The 26,697-nt window shown below is 43.4% G+C and overlaps 1 protein-coding gene and 1 pseudogene across 2 annotated transcripts in view; both read right to left on the bottom strand.

Moving 5' to 3' along the window:
- The window catches only part of VAT1L (vesicle amine transport 1 like), a 142,809-nt gene that overhangs the window by 90,851 nt on the left and 25,261 nt on the right, over positions 1-26,697 (bottom strand). The window contains exon 3 of the mRNA XM_081031343.1: positions 23,457-23,672. Coding sequence (XP_080887469.1) covers positions 23,457-23,672 — 216 coding nt within the window. The remainder of the gene's footprint in view (positions 1-23,456; positions 23,673-26,697) is intronic.
- On the bottom strand, positions 12,013-12,639 carry LOC308489799 (high mobility group protein B1-like; annotated as a pseudogene). The gene has a single exon. The product of its transcript is annotated as a high mobility group protein B1-like (transcript).

The raw sequence follows: 26,697 nt of genomic DNA, 5'->3' as shown, positions 1-26,697 counted from the left end.
CCCTTGGTTTCAGCACCCTTCTGACATGATCAACAACTTCACTGAAAGCACCCGCACAGGGCATGAAATACTCAAGCTCTTAAATCGCAGCTCTCCTCCGCCAGCCATCAGAGACCAGACTTCGGGACTCTCTGCAACTTCAAATCCCTCACCTGAGGTTCTGGACTGCGTGATGAAGAGCCCCTCGCAGCAGGAAAGTGATAGCATCAAATGCTTCTGGATGAGAGTATGTTTAATATTCAGATCTGTAGGGAACAGAAGTGCCGCGGCCCTCCCTCAGATCAGAATTCCCACGGAGATGTTTAGCCCAATCCACTGACTTTTCCTACCTCCTCAGCCTCAGACCTCCTCTCTTTAAAGAGCAGCGCATTTCCCAAAGCTGTGTCCTGCCGTTTCATATGGATAACAAACATTCAGCGTTAACCGACTTTCTGTGTAAATGTACCACGTGTAAAATTGTTTCACACTATTGTTTATCAAGGGACGGTCTCCCTTACTGGAAGAGTGACGCCAGGGTCCAACTCTACGTCTTTAATCACATCTTTATCATGGCCCCAGGTACAAAGGAGGTGTTCACAAAGTGTGGGGATGCATGAATGAACGAATAATAATCCCTTGGCATTGTTTCCTTCTTTGATATATCTCGGTAAGCCCGCACCCTATTCCTTTCATGGTCTCCTTTTCACTGCTCCACAGATTTTACGTGTTCTTTATTGGTTTTTTTCAGTGAAAATGTACGTGCTGTGCACATAAATCCATGCCACCCACATATATCATGGTGCTCTGCGCCCACATACTTTCTGCCACGCACTGTACTAGGTAGTAGGAATAGAAGCGGCAGGTTACGGACACGGGTGCCTGTGCAGTTCACCTGACTACACTTACCAGCCATCTGGAATTAAGCAAGTCACGTCAGCATTCCGAACGTTAGTCTTCGCACACGTGTGGTTGGCAGGGCTGTTCTCCTCAAGGTGAGTGTGAGGAGTGAAGAGTGAGACCCTGTAAAGTACTGGGCATCCTGTCTGATGCCAGCTGATATTATGGTTAAGGACATCGGCTTCTCTTCTGTCTCTCCTACAAGGTCTCAACCAGGCAGTCACACATGGTGGGAAAAGAAGGGAGAAACCCAAGGAGCACTGAGGGCCTAGAGTGGAGACCCTTAGGACCTCCACGTGTTCTTGGGTCATCCACTCTGTATCCTACCTGAGGTAGGAAGCCTGACCCAGCTCCCTCCTGTGTATTTCCAGGAGAAAACTACGGAGATGGAGAGGGAGAACGAATTGTCTCCTGGGGTAGCCCAGTCTATTTGGGGACTACTGGGCGACTCAGATTGTTTTGAAGGCCTTATATAGTGCTATGGAGAGCCTCCCTGCAGATTCTGCTCCTAGGAGGCATGGCACACAAAACAATAGACTTGTGTGTCCCGTATCCCTTATTATTACTCTGTTGATTTTTCCAACATCATTCTTGCATCTTGAATCTTCTTTTTTGTCCAGCCTGACCATGTTCAATCCCTTTAACTCTTCTCTTTGGCAAATGAAAGGATGTCTAGAGGATAATGGTCTGTAGGGTAGAAATCCTCTTAAATGTGGCACAAAGAGACCATCTCCCTCCACTTAAGCATTAGAAGTTCTAGATATTTCTGTGTTCACAGCCTACTTATGTAGCATAACATAATTTGGGTTAGTACACTTGAATGAACCCAAAAAAGATCAAAATGACACTAAACAAATAGGGAGCACTCTTGGGGGTTGCTGTTTACAACCACAGCATAGCATTAGCTCACAGTCTGTAAAGGCAATGGCAGTCATCCTACTGGTCCCTTGGCTTTGCCCCTTGATTTTAGGACCCTTCTGTGGCCTGACCAGGCTCTCTTTATTTGTACGCATAAGACACATTTCTTGCATGGCCCAGTAAATAGGCAACCTTCCTTTGGCAACAGCTTCCATTTAAGCTTCTCCTTTTACTCACAGCAAGTGGTATCACATGCTACGTGACATTTTAGAGCTCTCCCATGTCCACTCTCTGATGGAGAGCAGGATATGTGTCCTCCTTTATAGCAAAAGTCTGGTGCATACATGGGTCGATTATTGCCAAGGTTCTGAAGTGCAGTATTGCTGGTACAGTATTAGGGCAACACAATTTGAGGACTATGGGTTTATATATCAGATCTGGGCATGGGGGACAGAGGGAGAGGGGGATGGTTTGCCTTTTGCCTCCCTTCCTCACCCCCGTCCCCACTGATTTTAGCCACTAAATATTTATAGGTCACAATCCAGAAAAGGGCTAAAGGTAAACCACTCACAGTTCCAGAGTTTCCTGTCTGCCTCTTCATTCCCGAAAAGCTCTTGGCAAGACTGAAGCCATTAATTATTTCCCCAAGCACAGCACAGACTGAACATTTTAGTAAGCTCTCCTGATATATGAGAGAACGGAATGCCATATTTTGCAGTGGAAGGATCTATTCTGATCTCTACTAAGCTCTTTTACAAAAGTATTATTATGAAATCAACACATGTTCATGCCCATTGAAAAGAATGAAATTAGGAAAATTCAGAAAACTATAAAAATGTCAACTGTAATGCCGTATCTCAGAGATATGAGTAAATACTCTACAAAATTTGGCTTATTTTGTTCCAGTAGTTTTCCAACATGTATATATCAGTATTTGGTTGGCTACAGAATTGGAATCACACTCAATATACCACTGTGTACCCTGATTATTTTTTCTTTCTAAGCTTGTATTGTGAGCATTTTTGTGGGTCATAAAACATTCTTTAACATCATCATTTTGAATGGCTGGAGAATATTCTGTTGTGTGGATATATTATATTTCCTTTCTTGGAGGAAATTAGAATGCTATGTTATTGTAAACCATATTTCAGTGAATATCTTTGTATATAGATCTTTGTAAGTTTCAGAAAGCAGAGTCTAAATGTGTTTTCTCTGCTCCTGTATATTTTGAATCTAGCACATTGTGGGACAAACTGTAGGTGCTCAGAGTCTAAATACAGACTGGCTGTCCATTTGACTCTGTGATGATTTCTTTAAAAGATATTGCCAGTAGATAGCATCTTGTATTTTATATGGCAACCCTACCAGTATGAAATTACAAGGTCAAATGGCTTGGTACATTCTAAAGAGAAGGTTTGGCAGGCAAAACAGGATTTCCGGGCTCTGGGGTTCACACAGTGATGAGCCGGCTGATGGCCATTTCTGCTGGGAAATCGAACACGGTCACTGGCTTAATGGCTTACAAGCTATTTTAAGTAATGAAACTGTCTATATGTCATTCACATTTTGGTGGTAACATACTCCTTTATTAATTCCACATGCTTAATCAATGTCTCCACCTCTATGTAATTAAGAACCTCATTATCATTACACAGATGCTGTCTGCCTGGAACGGGGGAAATTTCATCAATTTAACATGACCAAACAGTTGCCAAGCACTCACTTCATCCTGGATGGTGTGCTCTGGGCTGGAAGCACAGAGCTGTCTAAGACCTACAGTGACCTCAAGAAGACCCATCTAGACAGGAAGACCCGTGGACACCTGCAGTATACTAGTGCCTGCCTGGCCTATGGAGGTAGCTAATACATATCTGTTGGATGGGTGGGTGGATGGATGGACGGATTGATGGATGGATTGATGGACGGATGGGTGGATGGAGTCTGGTGAAGGCAATATCGGTAAAACAATGTTAAGGCTGTAGAGATGAAAGAGCAGGGAAGGCTTCCAAGGGGAGGTGATATTTAAATGATGAATAGGAATTTGCCAGTCAGAGAAATAAGGAGAGTCAGCAAAGGCTGTCAGGTTGAAAAGTGTGTGGTTTGTTGCAAGGGGAAGATGGACAGACAGGCATTGCTGGAGATAAAAATGTGTGTGGGGAGGAGGTGATGGAACCCTCCTACTTGAGTTACTCTTTGGCTGATCATGAATGACTTGTTCAGAGGGCTTGAATTTCCCCACAAGCAGATCCTAAGATGAAGATTTGTGTGCACACTGTTTATTTGAGAGAAGTGACCCCAGGAAGTGAGATGAAGAAATGAGGTGGTGAGGCACGGAAGGTGGAAATCCTATAAAATGGCTTACCCCACTGACCATGTAAAATGCCCCTCATCATTCTTCCACTCAGCGAGGAATTTCAGGTATTTTATCACCCAGCTCCCATTGCTCACTTGTTGAGGGTTCTGCTGGGGGCATGAACTGCCAGACACTTCCAACCTGCCCCAAGCAAGGGCCAAGCTGCAGACAACGACCTCAGGCCAGGAGCTGCAGGAATCTGCTGGCTTAAACTGGGACTGCCTGCACTGACTGCAGGGATGGGCCGATGGGTGGGCACCCAGGGTGTCTGCACAAAAGTCTAGTGGGTCACAGGCTAGAGCTCAGCAAGCCAATTCTGGGATTAGACGAGAATAATGGTATAATTCAAGGTATTATTTTTGAGAAGATCTCTCTGCTTTTGCTTCTTCCCCCATTTTAATCTGTCTTGCAGCGTGGGAATTTGATTGAGTGGCAGTGTCTGAGCCGTATAGGTATAAAGCATGGAGTTGCATTTCAGAATTAACTGGGACCAGCTTTGGTAATGTTAGCAGTTCTGGGGCTTACTTTCTGTGGACCACGTCCTGGGCAAGTGTGTTGCCCTCTGCTCCCCTTGATACATAAACTTACAGGAATGGGCAACCCAAGAGCTCTTAACTTTCATGCTGCAGAAAGCTGCTTGCCATCCTTTTTGTGACAAGAATTATTTGTCATTTTGCATTGTAAATTGCTGGCAAATGCTTTACAGTCAGTAGTCATTATGTTAAATTGTGCCCCTCCCAAAATGCTTGATGTTTGGCCTGATCGCAGGGCAAAAGGAGTGAGATGAATCAAAACCAATGGACTTTTTTAAAAAATGTTTTTAGTTCCCTTCTAACTCAGTGTATTAGGTCAACCAGGAGGCATCTAGGGTTAAATAAAATTTTTTGGGGGGTGACCAGTTAGCTCAGTTGGTTAGAGCATAGTGCTAATAACACCAAGGTTGCCAGTTCAATCCCCACATGGGCCAGTGAGCTGCACCCTCCTTAAAAAAAATAAATAAAATTATTTCCATATCCCATTGTTTTTCAAAGCCCTGAAATATGACAAGTCCTGCATATGCTTACATGCTTAACTCATCTGGATAAAGAAATTTATTATTCAAGTGGCTTTTTTGACTCCAGTTTAAGCAAAAACGATTTCTGATCAACCCAGAATTCCTTGAGGATCAAAACGTGCCGATGCCTCCTGATCAGACATAGCCCCAACTCCTTCAAAACTGTAACAGGAGCTGCACCGTAGAAAGCCCAAAGAGAATACACTCATTTATTTGGTATCCAAGCCACAGGTTCTTCTATTCAGTGAATGCTGGCTGCTAAATACAAGCCCTGATTAAGGAAGTAACTTTTTTTTCCAGGAAAGGGGGAGGAGGAAGGGAATTTCAAAGGCATCAACTTTTAACCAAAGAAATCTTGTCCTTGTACGGATGCAGCTCTCTTTCTCTCCCACCTCTGGCAAGATAAGAGGGATCATTCATTATATTATAGAAGAAAAGCTCAGAAATGCAGTTTTGTATCTCGCAGGAGAGTATGGGTGACTAAACACGCAGTGCAGCCCTCTTTGCCATCCCGACTGTGTCAGCTGAGGGCCTGTGGGTCCCTCTGAAAGCAGAGATTTTAAACTGAAAGTATTACTGAAGTCCAGCCTTTGATGAGGAGTGGCCCTCAAGCTGTCTGGGACCCCACTACTGGACAGTCTGGGACAGGCAGCTGTCCAGTTTTGGTGCTCGGCTCTTGACTAGGAATTGTTAAATGGAAAGATGCTCTAAGGGCCAGGTCAAAACCTAGTCTCTCTTTTTTTTTAAATCCCCCCTCACAGTAAGGAGCTTTTGTTACTACTGGAAACTGTTTACGTGTTCTCCCAGTATTGGGTGTTTATTTTAAGTAACGGTAATATTTTTCCAATGGTTCATTTGCATGAAAACTATTCCCTATTTTTAATATTTAAATACCATCCAGCTCGTGGTTTAGCCTGTAACTGTACAGTTGTGTAGTGGATTATGGACTGTTATACACCTTGCTGTCTTCCTCTTTCCATACACTCCGATGAAGAAACTTTCTTGCCTTTCCTTAAGGAATGGAACAAGTGTTTTCCAAAATGATCTTCCATGGGAAGAAGTCAGGGAGAAGGAAAGCTAAATATATCTCTAAATTATTTTCAAGTTGGTCCTGCATCATAATATGGGTTGGTCCCAAAGTCTGTGGGGAGAGGGGAGGTAACTCGTTATTAATATGTAATTGTTTTCAGAATGAGTTAGGGGCATCTTTCCTTTGCTATGTGCTTTGTGTTTGATGTCATCACGCTTGGATTAGAACCAGACAACTCAGCACAAAACTCCGTGTGTAAGTTGTTGGCAAAACACCTTTGTCAAGCAAAATATTGGCCTAGTGGGAGCTGAAACAGTCAGTCAACTTTTTGGTGCACTTAAGTGGACTTTGGTGAGCTTGTAGTTCTACTTGATGTCCTTAAAGATAGTTTTTTAAAACTCTCAAAGAAAAATCCACTCTCCCAATCTAAAAACTCATCTTTGGGGTAAAGAGTTAAGTGTCCGAAGGTTGCAGAAGTTTAGGAGGTCAGGAAGCTAGCCTGTGGCCCCTGGACTCTGCCCCCCCACAGCTGACACATTCCAACAGAAGAGTATTTAAATTCTCCAGCAGACAATACTGGGCAGGGCAAGGGAAGGGGTAGGGTTGAGTCCTTAGGACACAGGCTTCTGTATTTTAAACACCAGTTGTGGGGGAGAGGTGACTGGAGAAAACAAAGTCGCTCTTCCCTTTTTTGAAACAAAACTAAAACTTGAAAACAAATGTATATTTTTGTTCAATAAAAATGGGATAGATAATTTCAATGTCCCTAGCTACAACGGACCTTTTCCACTGAGACGTGAACAGTGGGGACTCAAAATTTTGAAAGCCTCTGGAGAAAGGGAATGCTGGCTTTCTGTTAATCGGCAAATGTTCCAGAGGGGCTCTGTTTTAGTTGGGATGTGTTATGTTATATTATGTACGTACACATATGGACCCGAGTCTCTGTTGAGTTTATAAAGTTCAGAAAAGGTGACTGATAAAATCTTGATTTCTGTTAATTTATCTCAATAAAAGCCCACTGAACCCCACCCCGGAGGAAAAAACACATTTATGGAGTACTTATTATGGTCAAGCACTGTTTAAACGTTTTACAAATATCGATTCATTCAAGCCTCCAAACACTATGAGCTAAGTATCATAACCATATTATACATGAGAAAACGAAAGCACAGCTAAATGTAAGTCATAGAAATCAGGATTCAAGTCCAGGCCATCTGCTCCAAAGACTAAATGCTTAACAACTGCTATTAACTGTTTCTCTTGTTCTCTAAGAATTTAAAAAAGGAGATCATAGTGGGGGCAGAGGGTCAGGGGAGGGGGTACAGATAAGGACAGTGACAGGTACGGGTTTTCACCTAGGAGGTAAAGACTGACAGCTTTATAAGGAATACTGCTGAGTTTATCATGGAGTGAGCTGTAGGACTGACACAATCAGAGTGACCAGTGGCCAGACTGGGGGCTGGGGTACCCAGGGCCATGGCTGACAGCCTGACTGCTATTATAGTAATAATAGCAGTGACCGTGAGAAAAGACATGGCTGCTTCTTGTATGTATCTTATCTTTCCCAGCTGAACTGATTTTTCATCTTAATAAGGGTAATAATATTCTGAAAAGCAACTGCGGCCTTTTGGGTGTCTCGATGGGGAAGTGGATGGGTCCCTGGCGTCACATAAACTCCGCAAAGACTAGTCCTTGTGTTTAGAGTTCTTGGTGCATGTCCAAGGGTTGGAACTATAGAACTAAATTTTCCTTCAAGTCTAATTATGCCGCATATGTTTGAGGAGAGTGATGTTTCGGAAGAGGCTTGTGTGACAACCCCACTAATAGATGAAAAGACTGAGCAGCCCACTGTCGGGCAAGACACAGAGGGGAGCTAACATTGACTTTATCTGCTCCTTGCTCCATGTTTCCACAACCAGTGCCAATTGGCTATCCTCATTGGCTGCTCTTTTTCTTCTAAGATTTTTTAATTAAAAATATAGTTAACCTACAATATTGTATTAGTTTCAGGAGTACACAAGAATTATTCAACATTTATAGACCTAAAGAAGTGATCAAAATGGTAAGTCCAGCAACCATCTGACACTGTACCACGCTATCACAATATTGTTGACTATATTCCCCATGCTGTACATTACATCCCCATGACTAGTTTGTTTGTTTTTTTAAAGATTTTTATTAAAAATATAGCTAACAAACAATATTATGTTAGTTTCAGGGGTACTCCATAGTTATTCAACATTTATAGATCTAAAGAAGTCTAGCAACTATCTGACACTGTACCATGCTATCACAATATTATTGACTATATTCCCTATGCTGTACATTACATCCCCATGACTTACTTTATATCTGGAAATTTGGACCTCTTAATCCCCTTCCCCACCTTCAAAAATTTTTCAATTGCAGTTGATATTCAATATTATTTTATGCTAATTTCAGGTGTACAGCATAGTAGTTAGACATTTATATAACTTAAGAAGTGATACCTCTGACTAGTACCCATGAGGCAGTATACATATGTAGTTATTACCATATCATTGACTATATTCTGTATGCTTTACTTTACATCCCCATGACTATTTTGTACTTCTTAATTCCCTCACCTTTTCCACCCTGCCTCCGAACCCCTCCCATCCAGCACCCCAACAAATCTACTACCCATCTGACACCATACATAGTTAGTACAATATTATTGACAATATTCCTTATGTTATACCTTATTCTACCCGTAACTACTTTTAACAACCAATCTGTACTTCTTAATCCCTTCCCCTTTTTTCACCCCCTCCCATCTGGCAAACATCAAAATGTTCTCTGTATCTATGAGTTTATTTCTGTTTTGTTTGTTAATTTTGGTCTTAAATTTCACATATAATCACATTGCATATGTCTTTCTCTATCTGACACTCCTCTCAGTACTACACCCTCCATGTCCAGCCATGCCGTGGCAGATGGTGAGAACCCATTCCCTTCCATAGCTGAGCAGTATTCCATTGTATATATGTACCACTACTCTTTATCCATTCTTCCATCCACAGACACCCAGACTGCCTCCACATCTTGGCCATTGTAAACAATGCTGCAATGAACATGTGAATCCACACTTCCTTTTTATGGTTCTTTTTTTATGGTTTTTATGTCCTTTTCTATGCTTGCTATCTTTTTGTTGAAGTTCTCACTAAGTTCCCTGAGCATCCTTATAACCAGTGTTTTGAACTCAATCTCTGGTAGGTTGCTTGCCTCCATTTCGTTTAGCTCTTTTTCTGGATTTTTCTCCTGTTCTTTCATTTGGGACACGTTTCTTTGTTTCCTCATTTTGGCTGCTTCTCTATGTTTGTTCCTATGTATTAGGTAGATCTGCTGTGTCTCCCAGTCTTGGCCAGGTGGCCTTGTGTAATCGGTGTCCCGTGAGGCCCTGGAACAGTCTCCCTGGTCACCTGCTCCAGGTGCCCCAGGGTGTCTATTTTGTAGGTGTGTGTGTCCTCTGTTGTAGTTGCTATTGGCACATCAGTGGGTGGGATTGACCCTTAGGCTGACTGGCTGTGGGGTTAGGCCACGTCCACAGCTGACAGGCTGCTGTGAGGGCGGCTTACCCTACTGAGTAGAATTTGCCCCAGCAGGCTCTGCTGCCTTTTAAGACTACCCTTTGTGTGTGCTGCTTGTAGGGCTAATTGGGTGGTGCTCTGCTGTGGTCTGAAGCCAACCTCCAAGTATGTTGGTTCTGGAGCCTCTAGGGAAGATTTCCGGTGCAGCCCCAGGTCACCCACTGCCTATGACCGACGGGGTAAGAGCTAAAAAGTGACCTGCAGTTGTTCGCTGCCTATGCAATATGTGGAGACACATGGGAGGGGCCACAGTATGAACGGAGTATGTTTGCCACCATTACTGGGCTTGGGGTAACTCCACAAAAATCAGGACACCTGGATTCCTGCTGCTACCTCCTGGCTCCCTTAAGGTTCAGCCGCTGATAGAGCCTCATTCAGTATACAAGTGGGGTGAGGCAGGTTCCCAGGGAGTCACTAGAGTGGGAATAGTTGTGGTCACCAGGTTAATGTAAATTCTGGTGCCAGTGCTGAGCCTGGAGCTACTCAGCAAAAGCCGCAGAGCACCCTGAGGCCAATCACCCCCTGCCAGGGGCCAGCCAGACTCTGATAGTTTTCCAAGAAATAGTGGGATGCAGGCAGGGTTGGCTGCTTGGGAGAAAGCGCCTCCAGAGTTGGGGGAGTTGGGTGGGGAAGAGTCCCACTGAGTCAGCAGAATGGAGCAGCAGAGCTCACCAGCCAATCAGATTCATATTTGGCCCGAAGTGTAGGGGGCGGGCTCAACACAGTAAAGATGGCGGCTGCCTCCCAGCTGCACCGGAGGAGGCGCTCATAGAGGGAAAATCTGACTGTCATCCAGTCCTCCCCTCAAACCCACACACCTCAGGCTGGCCCTCCATATGTCTCCAGTGCCGCCATCCCTCCGCTGGAGCCCACAGTGAGTACCTGCGAGCGAGCGAGTCTGTGCGCCTGCCGTTTAAAAAGACATTTGGGTTTTCCGTAGCCTTCCATCCCACCTGGATGGTCGGAATTCCCACCGTTTTGCACAGTCAGTTGTTGTGAGGGTTCCTCTTTCCGGCACCAGGACTCCGGCCTGGGGAGGCTGGTGTGGGGGGCTGGGCTCCTTCTTTTTTCTGAGGGAAACATGCACGGCTGAGATGTCCTGCCTGACGCTCAACTGCCACGGGGAGGTTTGGGCCCATTCCATGTCTCTGCCTCTACTATCAGTCTCGGTGTGGCTTCTTCTTTATAGTTTTAGGGCTTATTTTTGGCTAGACTTCAGATGGTTCTCCGGGTTGCCAGTTCTGTAATTTAGTTGTGATTTTAATGTGTTCACGGAAGGACACGGGCACAGTGTTTAACTACTCTGCCATCTTGGATCTCTCCGACTTATTTGTTTTATACCTGAAAACTTGGACCTCTTATTCCCCTTTATCTTCCCTCCTTTTAAAATGTTCAATTACAGTTGACATTCAATATCAGTGTATATTAATTTCAGGTGTTCAGCAGAGTGGTTAGCCATTTATACAATTTAAGAAGCAATCCCCAACTAGTTTAGTACCCACCTGGCACTGTGCGTAGTTGTTACCATACTATCGACTACCTTCCTTATGTAATAATTTGCATCCCCCTGACTATTTTGTAAGTACCAATTTGTACTTCTTAATGCCTTTCCCTTTTTGCACCCATACCCCCAACCCCCTCCCATCTAGCAGCCATCAAAATGTTTTCTGTATCTATGAGTTTGTTTGTTTTTTGTTGTTTAGTTTGTTCTTTAGATTCCATATATAAGCAAGAAATAGGCAAGTAATATTCCATTGTATATATGTACTACCTCCTCTTTTTTTAAATAAAAAAATGTATTTACTTAAAAGCATTCAGAATGGCAACAAAACAGTTGCAATTTTTTTGCAATTGCAGAATGGTATTCAGTTAACAGAACAACAATTATTTTGTATAAGCTACATCAGAGACAACTGAAGATGAAAAAAACTACCATCCCCATACATAACTAATTTGTGCTGTGCACCAACAAGGACTGGCTTTCAATTTCCATGCCAATTTACAACCCCCATACTGTACCAGGCAAGGTTAGTGGCTATTGAAAATACCACCAGGACAGGGCTATCTAAAGACTTATTCGGTCGTGTGTTAGCTATACAAAAAAGATACTGTACAGTTTAAAAACAAATCTTACACAGCCTTACATTTCAATTTTTTTCTTTAAGATAAGTGAGTTGTGTACAGGGGGGTTAAACGCTTTACAGACACGAAGAAAAACTGCACTAGAACCAACTTATTCATCATCATCTTCATCTTCCTCTTCATCCTCGTCTTCCTCCTCTTCCTTCTTTTTCTTGCTCTTTTCAGCCTTGACAACTCCTTTTTTTTTTTTTTTTTTTTTTTTTTTTTTGCCACACCAGGCTTTCCTTTAGCGTGGTATGCCGCAATATTCTTTTCATAGTTTTCCTTCAGCTGAGCAGCCTCCTTCTCACAAGGCTGCGAGTCATCTGCAGCAGGGGCATTCCGCATCTCTCCCGGCTTCTTTGCAACATCAGCAATGGAGAGGCCAGGAGGCTCTCCTTTGATTTTGGGGAGATACTCAGAACAAAACAGGAAAAAGACCAAAGGAGACCTCTGGGGTGCGTTGGGATCCTTGAACTTCTTTTTTGTTTCCCCTTTAGGAGGGATATAAGTTTCCATTTCTTTCATAACGGGCCTTGTCCGCCTTTGCCATGTCTCCAGATTTTCCTTTTTCTTTAGCAGACAGAGTCTTCCACTCTCGGAGCACTTCTTTGAAAACTCTGAGACGTTGACCGAAGCATATGGGTGCTTCTTCTGCTGCTCCTCCCGGCAAGTTTGCACAAAAGATGTATATGATTGACAGTTTGCCTTTTGGCTTCTTAGGATCTCCTTTGTCCATGTTTATTTTTCCTCCGTGAGCATAGAGTTGCCCAGGGCCCGTCCAACTGGCACTCGGTGCTGTCTCTATGGAGCTCAGTGTACTGCAATCGTACTACCTCCTTTTTATCCATTCTTCCATCAAAGCCAGGCTGCCTCCACATCTTGGCCATTGTAAACAATGCTGCAATAAACATATGGATACACAGGCCCCCGCCATGTCCTGGTTTTTTTTTGGGGGGGGCGGGGATAAATACCCTGAAGTGGGATTACTAGGTCCTTCTTTGTCTTTTGTTATAGCCTTTGTTTTAAAGTTTATTTTTCCTCGTGTAAGTATTGCCATCCCAACTTTTATTTTTCTTTCCATTTTCATGAAATAACTTTTTCCATCCCTTTACTTTCAGTTTGTGTGTGTGTTTCAATTTAAAGTGAGTCTCTTGTAGGTAGCATATGTAAGGATTTTGTTCTTATCCATTCAGCTCTCCTATGTCTTTTGATTGGAGCATTTAATCCATTTACATTGAAAGTAATTGCTGATAGATATGTAGCTATTGCCATCTTATTATTCATAATTTTTATCTTTTTCTTCTCTCCTGACTTAAAGAATTCTCTCTAACATTCCTTGTAATACTGTCTTGGTGGTGATGAATTTCGTTAGTCTTTTCTTGTCTGGGAAGCTCTTTATTTGTCCTTTGATTTTGAATGATAGCCTTGCTGGGTAGAGTACCATTGGTTTTAGGTCTTTGCTTTTCATCACATTGAATATTTTGTGCCAATCCCTTCTAACCTGCAAAGTTTCTGTCGAGAAACAAGCTGACAATCTTATGAGGGTTCCCTTATAAGTTACTAGCTGTGTTTCTCTTTCTGCTTTTAGGATTCTCTCTTTGTCTTTAACCTTTGCCATTTTAATTACAATGTGTCTTGGTGTGGGACTGTTTGGGTTCATCTTGTTTGAGACTCTGCACTGCCCAGACCTGTATGTCTATTTCCTTCACCAGGTTAGGAAAGTTTTCAGTCATTATCTCTTCAAATAGGTTCTCAATCCCTAGCTTTCTCTCTTCTCCTTCTGGTACCCCTATGATGAGAATGTTGTTGCACTTGATGTTGTCCCAAAGGGCTCTTCAACTCTCCTCATTTTATTTATTTTTTTTTGGATTCTTTTTTCCTCTTTCTGTTCCAGATGGGTGTTTTCTGCTACCTTGTCTTCCAAATCACTGATTCTATCCTCTGCTTCACCTAGTCTGCTGGTGATTCCTTCTAGTGCATTCTTCATTTCAGTTACTGTATTCTTCACTTCTGACTGGTTCTTTTTAATGGTTATGTCCTTTTTAAGGCTCGCTATCTTTTTGTTGAAATACTAAGTTTCTTGAGTATTCTTATAACCAGTGTTTTGTACTCTGTCTCTGGTAGGTTGCTTACTTCCATTTCATTTAGTTCTTTTTCTGGATTTTTCTCCTGTTCTTTCATTTGGGACACATTTCTTTATTTCCTCATTTTGGCTGCCTCTCTATGTTTGTTTCTATGTATTAGGTAGACCTTCTATGTCTCCCAGTCTTGGCTGGGTGGCCTTATGTAGTAGGTGTCCTGTGGGGCCCAGTGGCAGAGTCTCCCTGCTCACCTGCTCCAGGTGCTCCAGAGGTGTTCCTTGTGTGGGTTGTGTGTGCCCTCCTGTTACAGTTGAGCTTTTATTGCTACTGGCATGCCAGTGGGTGGCATTGGTCCTCAGGCTGATTGTGGGTTTGACCATGTTCACAGCTTATGGGCTGCTTACTCCACTAAGTGGGAATCATCCCAGCAGGCCCTGATGCCTGTTGAAACCACCCTTTGTGTGTGCTGCTTATGGGGCTAATTGGGCAGTGTTCTGCTGTGATCTGAAGCCAGCCTCCAAGTATGTTGGTTCTGGAGCCTCTTGAGAGGGTTTCCAGTGCCCGCCCAGGTCAACCACTGCCTGTGACTGGCCGGGGACTACCTGGTAGGCACTACAAAGTGATCTGCAGTTGTTTGTTGTCTGTGCTAAAGTTGGAGGCACATGGGAGAGGCCACACTGTGAACCAAGGACGTCTGCCACCAGTACTGGGCCTGGGGTAGCTCTGCTTAAAGCCAGGCTACCCTGAGGCCTGCTGCCACCTGCCAGCTCCATTAAGATTTAGCCTCATGCTGTATGTGAGTTGGGTGAGGCAAGATCTCAGGAAGTCACTAGAATGGGAAGAGATGTGGTCACCAGGTTAATGCAGACTCTGGTTTGGTGTCATTGCTGAGCCTGGAGCTACTCAGCACAAGTCTCAGAGCACACCAATGCCAGTAGAGCTCCCTGGGGCCCACAGGCTCCAATAATTTTCCAAGAAAGAGTGCAATGTGGGTGGGGCTGGCTGTTCGGGAGGAAGTGCCTCCACTGTTGGAGGAATTAGGTGGAGTGAGCTCCCAGTGGAGTTCAGCAGGCCAATCAGATTTAGATTTGGCTGTGTTGGGGGAGAGCTCAACACAGGAAAGATGGCACCTACCTGCTGGCTGCAAGGGAGAAGGATGACACACAGAGAAAATGGTGACTGTCCTCCAGCCCTCGTCCTGAAGCCACACACCTAAGTCTGTCCCCCATATGTCTCCAATGACGCTTGAGTCACTGTCCCTCTGCCAGAGCCTAGGGTGAGTGCCTGGGAGTGAGAGAGTCTGTGTACTGGACATTTAAGAGGACATCTAGGTTTCCTGCAACCTTCTGTCCCACCCAGATGGTTGGAATCCCTACTGTTTTCACAGCCATATCTCATAGGAGCTCCTCTTCTAGGCAGCAGTACTCCAGGCTGGGGAGGCTGGTATGGGGCTGGGTTCCCTCGCTCCTCTGGGGGAACCCTCTGTGGCTGAGATATCCTGCCTGATTCTCAACCGCCACACGGAGGTTTGGAGTTAGTCATTTTGCATTTCCGCCCCTTCTATCAGTCTCTATATGTCTTCTTCTTTATATTCTTAGTTATAAAATTTCTGTTCATCTAGACTTCAGATAGTTCTCCAGGTTGATTGTTGCCAATTTAGTTGTAATTTTAATGTGTCCACATAAGGAAGCACGTATAGTGTTTATCTATATCTACATTTTGAATCTCCCTCTATTTGCTGCTATTTTGATTCTGGCTATAAATGCCAGAGTACCGTTGAGTAGTATTTTCTAATCAAATAATGATAATAACAATGTGATGAGAGTAATAGTAATAGTGGCAGCTGACATACGAGTTTCCTTTGTGCCAGATAGCATGTGAAGCCCATTACATAATCCTCTTTTAAAGCACCATATAAAAACTATGAGCTAGGTGTTACACCTATTTTTATAGATGAAGAAACAAGGTCCAAGGAAGTTAAATTACTTGTTAAAGGTCTCTCATTTGGAAACCAGAGAACATAAGATGAAAACCAGCTCTGGGTTTCCAGAATCTGGGCTCTTAAGTTCCATACTATCTCCATAACTTAAATGCTGCCTTTTTTGGCCCTTTCTTTCTCCTTTCTCTTTCTCCCTTCATTCCCTCTACAAATATTTTTCAAGTAACACCAGTGTGCTGGGCACTGGGCTCAGTAGTCAGGATGCAGGGATAATGAGATCACACCACCCCTACCTTCATGGACATGGCAGCCCTGGGGTTTAATTTCGGCTGGATAGTTAACATGAAGGGCAGCTCCAGTGCTGAAACTGCCTGACTTTTCTAGAACTCAGCTGTGTCAATAGAAGATTTTCCCTTCCTCCTGAGGATTCTTCAGCTCCTGGGTAACCCCTGGTTGTCCTCAGTACCTGGGGAAGAAAGGTCACTAACAAAACCCATGGTATGGAATCCATTCCAGCTCGCTCTAAGCAGAAGTAGGGCTTCTCTCAGCACTGCCTACCTGTCAGCACAACCCTATAATTGAAAACATGGGCTCTGTATTCAAAGATGTCATACACCAACTCTTCCTCTTTATAGCTGTGTGACCTGGAGCAAGTTACTTAACCTCTCTGTTTCTCAGTTTTCTCCATTGAAGTGAGGATGTAATAGTATCTACCTCCTAGACAGTATATGTAAATTACAGGGTTCAATGTATTTTAGCTGTTAACCCCTAATGAACTGATATATTTATTCAACTAATATTGAATGAATGAATCCTGTCTCAGAGGCCAAATTCAATCTTTATCATATTTATGATAAAGATTGTCTCTTTGATCCAGTCATGATTTACTCTAAAGGAGTTAAAAGCAACTAGAGTAAAGATCAAGTGAGGCTTTTGCAGGCACAGACACAGTTTGGAAGACATATTTTTATATATAGTTTGTCTTAACCTAAGGCATTTAGCTGACTTGTGAGGAGTCAAGGCACTGGCTGCCAGCATCAGAGGTTTCCAGAAGTGGGAAGGTAGGCCCATGACATGTCTCTGAAGCATCTCTGACATGTAGGAAGATAAGGACCTGCTTTTTGGGGTCTCATCCATTCCAGTCAGTCCCCAGGCCACAGCCCTTCCTGCTAATGCTGAGATACAGTTAGTCCTCATCCCTTTGATTATTTATGAAGGATAAGATAGAGCCACTTTGTTCTCTTTAAATTTTCAGAGCTTCCGTTTCCTACAGTTGCAGGCCTCTGGGGACCACGAGGTCTTGCTATGAGAAGTCCCTCTCATCTGGGGGCTCAAGGTGGGGCAAGCAGAAGAAATGAGAGAGGTGCAGTTGTTTCTGAGGCTATCGCTGTGGTGTGGTGCCAAGGATGCTGGATCGGGAGTTCCTGGCACTGGATATTTGGGTTCAGATATGACACCCCCCCCCATTAATTAACATGGCAGCCTGGGAAACAACACTGAACCTCTTAACCTGGAAATTCTAACAGCTACATTTCACTGGATATTTATCATGTGCCAAGCATGCTCCAAGTTCACAAGTACCATGTAAGGCTGGCACTAAAATCACCCCACTTTACAGATGTGGAAATTAAGTCTTAGAGTGGTTGGGAAGGTAGAACTGGGATTAAACCTATGGAGTCTCACTCTAGATTTCAGAATCTGATCTCTTCACTGTCACATACTATCCAAGGGGCACGATTGTTATAAGGCTAAAATAATGTTTTTAAAGAGTCTAGTACACAGCTCGTGTTTGAGACAAGTTCGCATCTGTCTTTGTTTTCTTCCTGCTCTGAGGCATCACACATGTGCCTGCTAGTTGTGGTGTTAAACAATGCAGACTGAGCATAGATGGGCCATGGGATGATGGTGGGGGTGCTGGGTGGGACAGCCCCATGAGCCATGAAGAGGCGGCCTCATTTAATTGATAATGCACACTGGATACTGACAAAATTTGGGCAGAATATTCAGAATGTGGGATGGCGTGAGCAAGGGCACCAAAGACTGCTGAATAGATTGAAACATGTAAGATCACCAGGAAGGATTTTTCCCGCCCTGGGATTAACGCAGTGACAGGGCCCTCCTTAGCTCCGCAGATAGCTTTTCTAGAATGTAGAAAAATGGCTTGCGACAGCTGTTTGATTCACAAATGTTTGCTGTGTTTATTATGTGGCAGGAAACTGGAACAAAAAGAACAAGACCCAGTTGCTCTGACCCAGGGGCTTAAAGGCTGGGGGAGAGGATAAGATGAGTAAATCAACAATTCATAGCAATAATGATAATTGCTAACACTTACTTTATGCCTGCCCTTATTTAAGTGTTTCCTAAACATCAGCTTATTTACTGTGCATAGAAACCCTCTGAGGAGTAAATGTATTCTCATTGTTCCCACCATGTGAATGAGGAAGCTGAGAAGTTGAGGAGGTTGCCCAACGGGGTGGGCTTTGGACATAGACTGTCTGACTCCAGGGCCCTTGCCTTAGCCATCACCCTTATGAGAGCAGAGGGAGAAGGAAGGTGCAGACTGGAAAGGTGGAAACGTCAGATGCCCTGTGCGTGGAGTAAAGGGAATGCTAGCTGCTTTAACCGATAGCTCCTAGAATGTCAGTAGTTAACAGAAGTTTCTTTCTTCTCCTTTCTCATATAAAGTCCCAATGGTAGTTGGGCAGGGACAGGACGGGTGATGAAAGTGCAGTTATTAAGGTTCTTGGGAGGGTGCAGGCTCTGCCATCTTTCCATGTGCTCCCAAGGTCAACCTTGACATCTGCCAGAAAACTGGGAAGAGAGAAAGCATGGAGGATCTCATCAGAAGGGGCAGCAGTCAATAGGACAGGGAGAGGCTGGAAGATATAAGAAATGTCCTATTGTCTGAATTATTTATATGAAAGCCTCCCTGGCCCCCACCTCCACTTCTGATAAATGCCCACTCGCCACCTGCAGTGCTCACCTTTGCCCTACCCTCCACCTCCACTCTTGTCCATTTAGCTGTTTATCAGCCTCAGAATGGAGTGCAAATGCCACTTCCTCAGGAAAGCCTTCCCTGATTTCACCCCACCACACACTTCTATCCCAGGTCAGGTCTCTACTCTAAACACTCATATCACTTTGTATCTCTCTTTCATAGAACTTGGCCTTTATTCGTGTGATTGTTTGATTTATATGCCCACCCTTGATTTATAGAACGTCTCCTTGGAAGGAGGAACTCTGTCGTGTTCTCTATTGAATACCTAGTGCCTAATTCAATGTCTAGAACCAAGTAGGCCCTCACTACGCATGCCTTAGAAGAGTGGATAAACAAAAGAATGAATCGTGGGATCTGGGAACTTGTGGCATCTTGGAAAAGAGCTCACCACAGTCGCTGGCTTGGGTCGCTGGGTGGATCTTGGTGGCTTTCATGATCAGTGATGGTTATTGTTTTTCACAAAGGATTCTATGGTGATTGTGCAGAGGGTCTTGACTTTTCTGCTGAAAATTGAATGACTATCCAATACGTCCTTCCTCCAACACACTGAGGATGCCTGCTCACCCCAGCCTGTCAGAGTATAATGTTAAAGCGCTGTATGATTAATCAGTCATTCGGGAAGGACCATTAGTACCCAGGCCCATATGTGAGGTCAGGGAGCCTCATGGGGCCCCTCTGCAGTTTCTGCGCCTCCCTTCTGTGGTTTCTCCTTTGAGGTGATTTGAATGACACTGGGAAATGCCCCATCCATAATGAATAGAATTTTATAACTGAGTGGTAGCCGTCTAAGCTGTCTGTAAGTTAAGGGCTGCTTTCCTTTCCAAGATCTGTGGCCCAAATCAGGCAGCTACGCTCTCTGTTCAGATGAGATGATGAAAAAGGTAAAAGGACTCTAAAAGCTGGAAAGCATCCAATGTCAGGCATAGGTGCAAATAACCACATAGTAACAGTACTGTTACTCTCCAAAAATTGAGCACATCCCCAGATAAGATATTCAAAGTCATTCTAGGAGCTTGTTAAATAGGATTGGCAGCAAAACCCTCATCTTGAAGTTCCTGACATGAACCCAACTGGGTTGCTTATTTTGTTACTTTTCCTTTAAAACATTGCAAGCCCATTTTTAACCAGGTTTGAAAGATTGGATTAGGGGTTTGAAAGATTCCCCTCTCAAATCGTCTGGTTGTGCTATTGTCAGAGAAAAAACGTGTCATCAAAGATGTAGAGATACTTGGGCAATTCCACTGAGAAAGAAACTTGCTCTGGATCAAACTATTTTCTCATCCTATATCGACATTTCCTTCAAAAGTACAGTTTAGGCTGGCATTTCTTATTTTCTCTGCAAATTCCCCATCCCAACCTCTGATAAAAATCAGGCAAAAGTCTTGGTACCATTAGAACTCCATACAGAATATTAACTCAATTTAGGAAACTATGCTAATTAGGTTTAACCTTCTTTGTCACCTCATCAATATCAAGTAAGGAAATGTGGGGCCAGGCCACAGTCTCTTGGCTCTTTAAAATGTCTATAGTTAGCACTCGGTAGAAGTGGAACAGATATTTGTTAAACAAATGAATAAGTAAGGGATGAATGACTTGGGTTCTCCCAACATTCTAGGTTGTAGAATGGAAAGAGAGTAGGTTTGGCAATCAGCCAGAGTAGGATGTGAATCCTAGCTTGGCCACTTGCTACTTGTTTTTCTTCGGGCCTCTGTGGGCTCTCCACAGTGAAAAGGGGGGCAGCCCAGCAAAATGGCTGTATCCGTTTCTTATTGCTTCTCTAACAAATTACCACATACTGAGCGGCTCAAAACAAACAAACAAACAAAACCCCACAGATTTATTATATTACAGTTTCGGAGATCAGAGGTCAAAAAAACAAACAAACAAAAACCAAAAAAATCTTATTGGGCTAAAATTAAGGTGTGAACAGGGCTGTGTTCCTTCTGGAAGCGCCAGGGAGAGAATCCATTCCCTTGCCTCTTCCAGCATCTAAAACCCACCCGCATCCCTTGGTTCACGGTGATTCCTCCATCATCAAAGCCAGTAGTGCAGCGTCTTTAACTCACTTTCTGACTCTTCTTCCTCCCTCTTCTATCTTGAAGGACCTGTGTGATTACGTTAGGCTCACGGGGGTAATCCAAGGTACTCGCTCCATTTCAAAGTGCTTGACTTAATCACATCGGCCAAGTTCTTCTTGCCATGTGAGGTATCATGCTCACAGGTACCAGGTATCTGGTCGTTAGAATACTGGGCTTTCCACTGTGAGGCAGCGGAATGGTCTGGGTTCCCCTTAGGATTCCTTAGATTTTGTAAGACAGTGTCAAGTCCACCCCAGCTTGGTTGAGTATGCACATACATGGATGTGTACTTGGCCAAGTCTTTCCTTTAATGGTAACTTGAATTCAGTGCTGCATACTACCTATCAAATCTTGTTGGGAGAAATGCTATTCAGGGAGACCCACTCGCCTGAGAGATGGGCAGTTCAACCACACTTTTAAACTGGCCCCAGGTTAAGCCAAACCACATCCTTTTGACCCCAGGATATTTGCTTTCACTAAATGTTGCTTTGCCTGGGCACCATTAGACTACATTAGGGGTAGACCATAAGAAAAAGCATCACGGCAATAGTTGCATTTACTGTAACAGTTTTGTTGAGGATGTTCTTTGCATGTCAGCATACATTTCTTATGAGAAACCACAGGGAAATATTCCCTCAGTCTCTGTAACACAGCACTAGTATGGTTTTCCTTAATAGTGACTGGTTTATTTCTATTAAATGAGCACTAGCTCATGTGGCTGGTCATTTTTCCTTATTTGTGCGCACTTTTAGGAAGCTAAGAGCCAAGACCGTCGTCCATGTTCAGCACAGCTTTAGGATATCAGAGCCTGCATTATATATGCCAACTGATTTTCCTACCCTCATTATCCTTTTCCCCCAGTTCCTTCATCTGTTTCACATTTTAGTTCTTACTGTTGTAATGTCTGTAAGCCCAGAATAAGACACGGTAAAAACTTTTATTTCCCGAGATTTTTTTCTCTTTTGTGAGAGACATGCTCCTGACACATTCCTCTTTGTTCCAGGAACAAATTCAAATGAAAAAAAATGAAATAAAAACATGAAAGGAAACATCATCAGTGCCAATGTTTAAACACTGACTCTCAGCAGAACTGAGTTTAGCACCATTGTAAAGACTGGTGCTTATGCTGATAATATAATATGAAAACAAACCTCTAACGCTTTGTATGCTGAGCACACTAAGATCATAAATGCCAGAATTCTAAATGGCTTGCTTGCTGTTAGCAGATTAACTGGCACTGGCATTCATTTCTTTTCTAAGGGATGTTTAGCTTTATTATATCTTTACTCATGGTCAAAAGACATCAGCACATTTTGCTAAAGTGATTGAAGATATTCCTCTTAAGGCATTCCTAAAGTTTTGTTTCTTTGCCTTCCTGTTTTTTTGTATGTGAGCTTGCCTTCTCAGAAAGGAAAAAGAGAAACAGAAATGTGCTTTATATTATGTAGGGTTTTGATAATCATAGAAAGCCAAGATTAAAAAAAAAAATTCAAGGTTAGTGTAACCTCCAGTGAAAATATCTTCAAGATAGACTGAATCGTAAGAGTTCATCTCTGAGTTCATCAAACTACTGAATTCTGAACAATGAGAACCTCTCAAACCCTACTAGATGGTATATCAGGACCTTTTCTTATTTATCTCTAAATCATAACGTCCAGAACATCATATGTATTCAATAAATACTTGTTGCATCAATGAGCAACCTCTCACTCTTAGAAAGACTGGAGTTTGACTCCAACCCCAGCAGACCGTGATGGGTACGTAGTGCTTGCTGTGTGGCAGGCATGCAATATGCACGAATGACTGGCTCCAAGACACATCCAAATCATGGAAGGAATTACTGCCATCCCTGAACTCCAGAGCAGCAATTTTTATTTGTATTATTTTCCCCTTCATCAAAGACACACCTGATAGATGGCATTCACATATGCAACCACCCTCACGGGTGTACTTAGGTTTATGTGTAATTCCCATTGTGCTAGTACAATCGTCTCAGTCTACCTCTCTCCCACACAAGAAAATATATCAGAACACAGATGAATAAGGATGTCATTAACATGGGAACAATCTAGAATCCACGGCAATTTATTGAAAAAGTAAATCATCCACCACTTTGGCATTTCAAATAATAGTGGTTCAGGATCGTGAGGCATCTCACAATGATTGACACCAAGACTGAGAGTTCTTCTCGACAGAAACCATCTCTGAGGCTCACTGAGTCCTAACATGCCACCTTGGACAACTTCCCAAACTCCAGAAAAACCATCTCTGAGGCTTACCCTGTCCTCAACACAAACATCTCTATGAGCTCCTCCATCCATGTGCGCTTCACCAGAACTATAGAGGTCATCCCTACGAACGGGCACAGCTCACATAGGCATCTCATTGTCACTTGGGTGTCACCCCACTTTCACCAGCATGACCTCGAGAAAGAGGATTCACAAGCAGTCCACTCACCACGCCACCACCAGCCGAGTGCACGAGCACAGACATTCCTTCCCGAAGGTTGGCAACTTCAAAGAGCATCATGTAGGCTGTGACGAAGTTCGTGGGGAACGCAGCAGCCTCGGAGAAGCTCATGTCATCTGGGATCTTGTAGACAAACTCCACGGGCGTGCAGACCACCTCTGCCCAGGCATTGTAATTGACAAATGCCATGACACGGTCCCCAATCTGGACACAGGGAAGCACAGGGTTAGTGGGGGTTTCGTCACCTTTTCTGAGGAATTCCTCAAATACTCAATAATCTGATGAAAACTGTAGATTCTTTCCCAGAAAACAGAAAACCTCAAATATGCACCCCCTGGCCTGCCTCTCAATTTCATGGCAGGCTCTGTGCGCCTCTTCTTGAGCAGAAATGCACAATGTGTCTCACATCACACACCAGGGAATGTCGGTGTTGGAAGGTCCTTTGACTGCTGAACCTCTCCTTTCATCTCTGTTTTTGGAACTGAGAAAAACTGAGCCACAAGGCAGGTTAAAGGGGCAAGGCGAGGAGTAAAATCTACTCTGGTTTGTTCTCTGCCACCCCACATGGATTTCCTGCCAGGCTAGTTCACTGTGGTATTTGCATCAAACGTTAACTGGTTACTAATCACAGCGGACTTGATGTGGCACATCAGACGAGCCACATAAATCTAAGTGCAGGTGACTGCACAAGAGCAACCAGGCTTAGAGTGAAATAGCAGCCACCAGGTGTGACGAACAACTAACATTTATCGCACAAGTACTGTATGGCAGGCAGTGTCCTAAGGGTGTCACGTGTTTCAACACATGGACTCTTTACAAAACCCCTATTAAGGCATGGCTGAATACTGTGTTCTTTTTACCGATAACTTATATAGCCAGACACCATGCCAAAAAAATAGAGCTGTGCTCCATTTAAAATGGTCATAATGGTATGCTAAGTTTTTTTCATAGCATATCATTACTGAAGGGAAATACAGATAAATGAACTAGTATTTGGTAATAGCGTGTAGGAGCTGCCAAGTGCTAGTTAAAGCGAACCATTCTGCTATTTGGTATGTTAGTGGCTTGCACCATGACTTCCAAATCTAGCAGTCAATGTGCTATGGTCATAGTGAATTCTTAATAAAGTAATGGCTTTTGTATATAGCATTTCTCTTCTACCCCTATTCAACAAACAACAAAAGCCTCCTATGAGAGGGGTGTATAAGAGTCCCATATCACAGATGAATGATCATAGAATTTACAGATATTTAAATTTATACAAAGAGAGATTACAGCACATGCCCAATGCTATGTAGCTAGAGAGGAGATAGGCCAGGATCTGAATCTGGTTAGGCTGACCCAGATACAAATAATTAATTCATCACACCTGAGATGAGTGCTGCAAAGCAGACGTGAAGTTATATAAGGGTGTACAACGGGAATCTACCAAGTCTGGGAATGTTGGTTTAATTCTTTCAGCCTCAGTTTCCTCACCTCTGAAAAGAGTATAATATTAGGAAAGGGTCCTTATGAAGATTAAATAACACACATGCATGCAACACGCTTAGCACAGTGCATGTAAAATGAGGAAAGAGCCATCAATGTTAACTCTTAAAAAGAACAGGTTGGTTCCTGATCTCATGGAATTCACAGTTTGATCAACAGCTAAATATAGACCCATTATATTTCATGAAGCAGAAGGAATAGCTGTCTCACGAAGAAACTGACACAAGGGTTGTCCCCCTGGCAGTGAATGTCTTAATCCCGGGGAAGGTTGAAGACCAAATGATGAATGTTGGGAATATCATCTTGAATGCAACGGCTTGGACCAGGGGATCACTGAGGTCTATCACTGGCATCCTCTTTTGCACAGAATCATGAAAACCCAAAGATACAGACAGTGCCCCAGAGTAGCCGATGGCCTCCAGTGTCAACACCGAGTAGAATGAAGGGTATTTCCTCCACCTTACAGTGATGGTCATAGTCATCCCCGTAGGGCTGACTGCCCCATGTCTCTCAGTCACCTTTGCTCCATGTCATTTCCATTGCATTGTCGACATGGAAAAAGTGGCTAGGCCATCAGATCAGCCCAATCGCAGAGTCCAGAGGTAGGCGACTTAAAAAAAAAAGAAAAAATCCAACTCCCTTCATGATTTGATTCTATTAAGGAAAAACAAAAGCTGAGCCCTAGGCGACGGAGCCCAAATTATTCCTGTACTGCTGGCAACAGCTTCTCCAGCCTCCCTGGCCATCATCAACCAGAAGAGCTCTTCAGCATGCTGCTGCATGGAATTCCATCTCCAATGTGATTAGAGCTCTTAAGTCAAAATGATAGAGAGACTGTTAGTATTGGTTTTCTCCCAAATCACACCCTGACAGGAAACCTGTAGGTGGTTTCTTTCCTTTGTGCAGCTGAAAGGCACCGGAGGGAAGTGGGGTGAAGGGGAGGTTTGACAAGAAGCAAGTCAGAGCTAAGTAGCCAAAGAAAGATCATATAGAAGGGAAAATATACAGAGGGTGCCAAACAAATGTATATACATTTTAAGGCAGGAAAAAAAAACCTGTGTTGTAAGACTCAATATATACTGATAACAAAAGATGAATACACGTCACGTTTGACGTCTGCGGTTACAAGAGGTGCTCAAAGTGGTTACCGTCAGGGTCCAGACACTTCTGATTACAGCGAACTACTGCTTGAGATAGATAACATCTCTTAAAGTGTGTATACATTTTTTTGGCACCCCCAGTATATAATTAAACATAGAAAGTCCTCCCTCCAAACTAAAGCCAACAACATCCCTATCTACTGTTATATTCTAAGATAACGGGTTGTTTATTTATTGCGCAGGATTAATGGAGTTAGTAGTATGAGCTTGTCCTTTGGGGCCATGGGGCGGAGTAAAAAGAAGATAATACCGTATTTCCCTAAAAATAAGACCGGGTCTTATATTAATTTTTGCTCCAAAAGACGCATTAGGGCGTATTTTCAGGGGATGTCTTATTTTTTCACGTACAACAATCCACATTTATTCAAATACAGTCATGTCATCTTCTTCTGGAACATCGTCATAGCGTACTAAATGCGTCCGTCTGGCTGACGATCTTAACTGGGGCTTATTTTCAGGGTAAGTCTTATTTTCTGGGAAACATGGTATTTCTTATACGCAGCACTTTCAGGGAGAGATGGTGCTGCTTCTGGTCATATTGTTTACCTGGGGACAGAAAATGTGAAGTCATCTGAGAGAAA

This window comes from Rhinolophus hipposideros, assembly GCF_964194185.1.
Source record: "Rhinolophus hipposideros genome assembly, chromosome: 21".
Lineage (NCBI taxonomy): Eukaryota > Metazoa > Chordata > Mammalia > Chiroptera > Rhinolophidae > Rhinolophus > Rhinolophus hipposideros.
This window is presented reverse-complemented; position numbering and strand designations above follow the sequence as displayed.